General features: G+C 44.5%; 1 protein-coding gene across 1 annotated transcript in view; it reads right to left on the reverse strand.

Moving 5' to 3' along the window:
* Nucleotides 1-482: 482 nt before the first annotated feature.
* LOC119583811 (probable tubulin polyglutamylase TTLL2) overlaps nt 483-7,418 on the reverse strand; it is a 57,816-nt gene continuing 50,880 nt past the window's right edge. The window contains exons 2-8 of the mRNA XM_037932517.1: nt 4,866-5,003; nt 4,379-4,482; nt 3,789-4,029; nt 2,770-2,927; nt 2,382-2,500; nt 1,844-2,013; nt 483-1,719 (exon numbers count right to left, since the gene is read on the reverse strand). Of these exons, the coding sequence (XP_037788445.1) occupies nt 754-1,719; nt 1,844-2,013; nt 2,382-2,500; nt 2,770-2,927; nt 3,789-4,029; nt 4,379-4,482; nt 4,866-5,003 (1,896 nt within the window). The 3' untranslated portion in view covers nt 483-753. The remainder of the gene's footprint in view (nt 1,720-1,843; nt 2,014-2,381; nt 2,501-2,769; nt 2,928-3,788; nt 4,030-4,378; nt 4,483-4,865; nt 5,004-7,418) is intronic.

The raw sequence follows: 7,418 nt of genomic DNA on the forward strand, positions 1-7,418 counted from the left end.
CTTGTACACCTCTTCTCCCCTAAAAAGGAAATTGTAACTCTAGTAAAATGGAGAGTCGACGGTTTGGCAGTGAATGCATGAGATTGGACAAAAAGGTTACCTTCACTTTAACTGATAAAAGTAGATAAGTTTTGCGAATGTCGACACCATTAATAATATAATCCAAAGATAAATATCGTTCATAACACGGGCATACTCATGTATGTATATACGTGCGTATTTATATATGCATACATACACATGTATCTTTATACATATACATGCATATATGCATATATATACATATATATATATATATATATATATATATATATATATATATATATATATTTATATATATATAGTGTGTGTGTGTATATATATATACAATATATATATATATATTATATATATATATATATATATATAATTATATATATATTATTATATATATATATTATATATAATATATATATATATATATATATACACACACACACACACATACACGTATGTATGTATATATAGACACATATAGCATGAGTATATGTATAATTTTCCTTCCTTCTCGTAATAAGTCTGGGAAGACTATGCTATTCTTTCTACTGCTAAAGGCTGATTGACTTTATTATTTGTCAGTATAATTTCATACACTGTTAATCGCGATTCTCATACTAAACTCTTTCTCTAGATGTAGTTCTCTTTCTCTGTTATTTTCTTCTATAACTTTATCGACGGTTGGTATGCTACAAGTTCTTTGAAATGCAACGATTATCACGTGTTGGGCAGCCAGATGATGGTGTCCCTCCACAGCATCTTCTGCACGAGGGCGTTCAGGCAGTCGTCGGTTGCGTTGGGATTCTCGCGGACGACCTTCTCGCAGGCGCGCTTGTACTTGCACAACTCCGCCACGAGGGTCTTGGTGTACATGGGGTCCTTGCTGGCGTGGAGCGTGGCGGCGTTGTAGGGGAAGGTCCTGACCCAGTCGCCGCAGCGGGCGGGGCACCGATGCGGCCCGCGGTCGCCTCTTCGGGACCGCATGTCCATCATCTGGCCCGGCCGGCCTCCCTTGCTCATCGAGGAGTAACTCTTGTTGTTCTGACTGTTCAAGAACTGGCGACGCACTCGCTGGAACGTCGTGTTGAACGTGACGGGGACGAAGGTGTCGAGGCTGAGTTCCTCCGGCACCAAAGGGTCATGAGGGGCGCCCGGAAGCGAGGATATCGAGCGACGCCGCCGCGGAGTGAAACTTCGTGGCCCTCCGGAGATGGTCAGCGACTTGGAATGACTGTGGGGAGCCTTAGCGAACTCCTTCTTTCCGGCGCTCAGGTTCTCGACGCTGCAGCTCCCCGAGTCCGTCATCCTGTACGCGCCGTCCTCGCAGTCCTCGCACACGCTGCTGCGGGCGTTCCTCTTCCTTCGCGTCGACCGGACCATGTCGAGACTTTCCATCAAGCGGTTGTACTGCTGCTGATCCATGGCACTGTAGAGCTGGTCACTGGTGAGGATTAATTCGTCCCTCTTGCTGTGGCATTCCCGGCTGTGGTCTCGGGTCAGCAGTATAAGCACAGGGGGCGGTTTAAGAGAGCGGCTGATGCTCTCCGTCACCTTGGGCGGGCCGAGGAGATCGAACATGTGATGCAGCATCGGCTTCTTGACGACCCTGTCCACGTCGCAGTCGTAGCTCAGGGAGGGACACCGGTTGACCTCGAGCAGAGACGGCGTCAGTGAATCGTCCACCTGAAGGAGAGAGATAAATCACGTGACACCTCCCTCGCAAGTGATAAAATTTCGACGATATTTAAGTTCAATTTCACCACGTTAAATATGACTCCAGGTATTATAAGATATACGTCTTTCTTACGAGAATATCGAAGCCATAGAGTTCGAAGCAGTTGTGGTGATGCGGGACGTGGCCGACCTGCGAGATGAGAGTGAGCGACACCAGGATGCCCACACGCTGCCACAGCAACCAGTCCTTCTGGCCGCTGCCCGCTAGATACCGGCGTAACTCCCCCACCGTCCACTTACACCCTGAAAAGAAGTGCCACTGATGAACTGCCATCAAAGCGAAGACACCACCCTGAAGATACAGTGAAGAATGTATTAAAAAATATATATATTTGTATTATTGTTATTATCATTATTATTATCACTATTATTATGCCATCATCATCATCATCATCATCATCATCATCATCATCATCATCATCATCATCATCATCATCATCATCATCATCATCATCATCATCATCATCATCATAATCATCATCATCATCATCACCACCACCACCACCACCACCACCCATTGCCATCATCATCACCATCATCACTATTATTTTCATCATTATTCTTATTATCCTCCTCCTCCTCCTCGTTACTATCACTATCTCGTAACTCACCAGACCCAACGCGTTCCTTTTCCGTCCTGTAGCCCGGCGCCAACTTGTTCAGGGAAGTGTTAGTGAGGTGGCTGAACAAGTTATCCAAGGCGGCTAGCGAGTATTTCTCGGTGCCGAATCTGTTCGAAATTAAGTGTTTGTTAGACTTATTTTCTCTTGTTTAAATTTACACAAGGCCTTCGAAAGTTTTTAATCCATGGCTATTTCCATATTAATTAATATTAATATTTTATTCCCCATGTACAGTTTATCATTTTCATCATGACTTGATATTATAATCCAACCTGTTATTCAGCAAAAGCCTCTTGTAACACCGATTTCATAATTCCCAACTTACAAAAGAATTCCTTCCGAACACTTAAGTGAACGGTGGGCCTTCTCTACCCACCTGACGATGCCCTCAGTGTACACGTAGACGGTGAGCGGCAGGAAGGAAGTGACAAGAACGTAGAGTCTAACGTCACACTTATAACCCCCCACCAGTAAAGGGTTTCCGATGTACCGCTGCACAACCGCGCTGGAAGCATAGCTCAACTCGTGGAGGTCCTGCGTGAAGATTTTTTTGTTGTTATTGAAGGATCTTTAGGGTGTGGGTTGTTTATAATGTATGGTTATGGTGTTCGAGGTTAGGGTTTAGCGTCTGGGACGAGATCGGCTTCTAGGGGTTAATGGGTGCGGGAGGGGGAGCGACGGATCAAGCTTACCGGGGAGGTTGGGTACTGTATTGATATAAGGTTGGTGTAAAATAGATTTAGCAGACTAGCAGAGGTAAGGAGGTCAAGGAATGTCTTCAAACACACACACGCACACGCACACGGACACACACGCACGCACACGCACACGCACACGCACACGCACACGCACACGCACACGCACACGCACACGCACACACACACACACACACACACACACACACACACACACACACACACACACACACACACACACACACACACACACACACACACACACACGCATGTATGTGTAGTTATATAGTGTGTGTATATATATGTATATGAGTATACATTCATATGAATATATATATATATATATATATATATATATATATATATATATATATATATATATATATATATATATATATATATAATATATATACATATACACACACACACACACACACACACACACACACACACACACACACACACACACACACACACACACACACACACACACACACACACACACACACACACAACACACACACACACACACACACACACACACACACACACACACACACACACACACACACACACACACACACACACACACACACACACACACACACGCATTTACACACACAAATAATAAAGGAAAGACACAAAAATACAGGTATTCGTTAGTAATGTGTAAATGTCTTTTCGACGCACTCTCCTTCACCTGGAAAATGGAAATTCCTCGGCCCTGCGAGCTGCCGATCGGCTTGCAAATCCAAATGTTCTGCGCTGCGGGGTCGCTGGCGTTCTGCCCAGCGGAAAGGCCGGCCCCTGAGCCTAGGCCTCCCGTCGACGCCCCTGCGACTTGGGCTTTGGTGCCTCCTTCAGCCTTGTTGTGGTACATCAGGCGAGTGTACTCCGCTACCAGTTTCGTATACTCACACGGCAGCAGGTATGTCGCCGGGCTGACGGAGAGAAGGAAATTGTCTATTTTGACGAAAGATGGGTCATATTCTGTGAATCATTTTAATGAATTGCAACATTGAAGCGGGAGATTTATACATGGCGTGTGGAAATCAGCGGTGTATATCATAAAGATGAGAGGACGTGTGTACACAGTACGTTTGCTTAAGTTAAAACCAAGTTTTTTTCCTGATTATAGCTGCAAAGGTATCTGCCAAACTCTACGGTGCGACACTTGTTGACTTATCTAGGTAAAACGCACACGTGTCGTTTTCTCAGTGAAAGAGTATATTCCTCATATGCAGAAAAGATTAAATGAAAAATAAACAGATGAATTAACAAGATACTTACAAGAAATCGAAGATGGACCCAAATACATGTTTCATCTTCTGCAGCGACCTGGCCAGACTGTCCTTCTTGCAGAGGCCGTTCGCGCGCGGGATGTGGTTGACGACCTGAACGACACGGAAAGGGGCGTCAGGGCTGTTGCAGTATGTTGCAATACAGCGACACGTATACTTAGAGGGGTAACTTTTGCGCTTCTTATATATGGTATATGTTGATGCGTTGCTACTATATCACAAAGATTAAGGTTGTATTTTTTTCACTAATGACTTGTCTAGAAAAATGGAACATCAGTACATGTTCTTATTTCCATTTTTGTAAGGAAATTTGTAAATGAATAATATACAAATGGATAAAGTGAATGCCCTTATTTCGTACACTTTTCTTGTTAGAAGATTTGACGCCATAAATGAAGTTACTCTCAATACTCTTGAAGACCTCTAGTTGTGTATGCAGTCCAATCGCTGTAACGCCCTCCTCCCCGAGACCTTACCTGGTGGGGCTTGAGTCTCCTGTAGACGCCGGGCGGGAAGCCATGGCGCCACCAGACGTGCCATGTGGGGCCGCCTCCCCCCCACTCGTCCACCTCCACGGGGCCCTCCCACGCTCGCCAGCCTCGTTCGACGCACACCTGAGGGGAAGGATACAGTTCTGTGTATGTACTGGACAGAACTTTGCTATAGAGTTGTGCAAACTTGATTGTGTTATTATTTTTACTATCGTGTGTGTGTGTGTGTGTGTGTGTGTGTGTGTGTGTGTGTGTGTGTGTGTGTGTGTGTGTGTGTGTGTGTGTGTGTGTGTGCGCGCGCGTATTTTTATATATGTGTTTGTGTATTTATGTATGTTTGTACTACATGCATGTGACTGTTTATCAATACATGTAAGTCCTATTTAGATTTTTATTTTTTTTCTTGTTTCCTGTCTAACCCAATAATTGGGAGGTTGGGAAAGGTCAAAAGTTGGAAACAGTATTTCATTTAGTTTCGTCTTTTGCATCTTTTTCTTTTCTCTTTGAGCACGAAGTCTGTGCGTCACGTCAACCCGGCTTACAAGAGAGAAAGAGAAAGAGTAAAAAAGAGAGAGAGGAAAAAAGGGCGTTTTTTTTCTTCTTTTCTTTGCACTACGTAAGACTAGTCTCATCCACCTGCAAGCCTTTTTAACGCACGTGAGCCATCTTCTTGGGTTTGCTCCGTTGCCTAATAATTCTCGGGAGCAGAAGCAGTGCAAGCATTTACCGGTCTCCCTCTGAACTGTGTGATCAGGGCTTCATTAAACTACGCTCGAAATGGTAGCTGGCAGGGCGTGGACGTGGCGTGGGCGTGGGGGCGTGTGAGGGTGAAGGTAAGGGGGCTGTTTTCCTGTAATTTCGGGTTTGCTTAATGTTTATCGGAACCTTATAATTCCCTCTGCCTTGGTTGGCTCACTTTTTTCTCTGTACGTGTGTGTGTGTGTGTGTGTGTGTGTGTGTGTGTGTGTGTGTGTGTGTGTGTGTGTGTGTGTGTGTGTGTGTGTGTGTGTGTGTGTGTGTGTGTTTGTATGTGAAAGTGTGTGTAAGTGAGTGTGTGTACAAGTACATATGTGTATTTGTTTTTCTATGTATGTCTGTCTTTGAGACAAAACACCAAAACTTCAATTCACACAAATGCAACACCTATAACCTCCCATTTTCCACCTCTCTTCTCCTCATCTAATTAAGCCGTAATTAGAAAGGAAAGCGTAATTAGCGTTGCCTAACGATTCACAGGGATTTGTCTTGGTAAAGCTTTCGGCATCACTGTTTTCCTCCGCGACTTCGAGGTTAATTACAGACAGCGATCCGGGGTCACGCACCGCTTGCTAGACATGGAGTAGTTATTCTCTTTATCATTAATATTAAAAATGTTTTTGTTCTCGCTTCTGTGTCTGTGTCCCATTGCCCTACGAAACCTCCCTGCAACTAAAATTATTTTGTTGTAATTTCTCCATTCGCCTTTTATTTCTGTATTTCTTATATTCATATCGCGTTTGCAGTTTTTACCTGTGTCTATATATCGTAATTATTATCATCACCAACCTCGTCGTGATTACAGTTATGGCGAGCCTTTCTTTGCTGTATATTTATTTATCTATTTATTTATTTTTTATTTTCTCTACCTCCTAGGCCTAAGCCCCTGGGCAGCACCTTAATCCCTTTGTATTAAGCTTATGATGGCACCACAGAAAGGAGGGGAGGGGACGGGAGGGGTAAGGGGGGGAGGAGTCGTTACAGACATGAACCTGCACCGATAACGACCGTCATCACAACAGGCCTAGTCATCATACAACCACGCCATTATCGCCATCCTCACCTGATCATCACCATCATCACCACCGTTACCAGGTCCTTCCCTTTCTCCTTCGCTTCTGATGCGACTAACCGGGTTGAAGGCCTTTGTTATCGCAAAGCAAGCACGGGGACGAGAGAGAGGAATGGCGTCATTTGTGACAGTGTATTCCGTGCCTGGTACAAGGGAGGTGGGGGGGAGAGAAAGGGGGAAGGAGAGAGGGAGAAGGAGAGGGAAATGGAGAGGCAGAGTGAGGGAGGGAAGGGGGAAGAGAGGGAGTGGTAGAGGAAGGGGAAGGGACGGGGAGGGAGAAGAGGGGAGGGAGGGAGAGGCAGGGGCAGGTAACGGGCGAGTCTTAGAAACATTTAATATAAAAGCAGCAGATAAGTGGGAATTTATCTGTCGGAGGGACAGTTAACATGAGATAATGATTCGTGAGTCAACAAACAAACGAACGATCAAGATTAGATGCATAATTCAGGTCCACAGCGTGATGAAGTTGGTGTTGAAGAAGATAATGAAGAGGCTCCTTGACAGAGCAGAAAGATAAAGATGCAATAGATCTGATTATTTCTGGACTGTAAAAAAGAAAAAAAAATGGAATGAGGATTTCATTCTGCCGAAGCCTTCTCTGTGTCATTATAAGCAAACATGCAGACAGCCAGGAACAAACTGAAAAACATTATTTATACCGCTAGAATTGCACGGTTGCGCTATGCTGTTCTCTCTAACTAGGTCGCATG

This window comes from Penaeus monodon, chromosome 17, assembly GCF_015228065.2.
Source record: "Penaeus monodon isolate SGIC_2016 chromosome 17, NSTDA_Pmon_1, whole genome shotgun sequence".
Taxonomy (NCBI): domain Eukaryota; kingdom Metazoa; phylum Arthropoda; class Malacostraca; order Decapoda; family Penaeidae; genus Penaeus; species Penaeus monodon.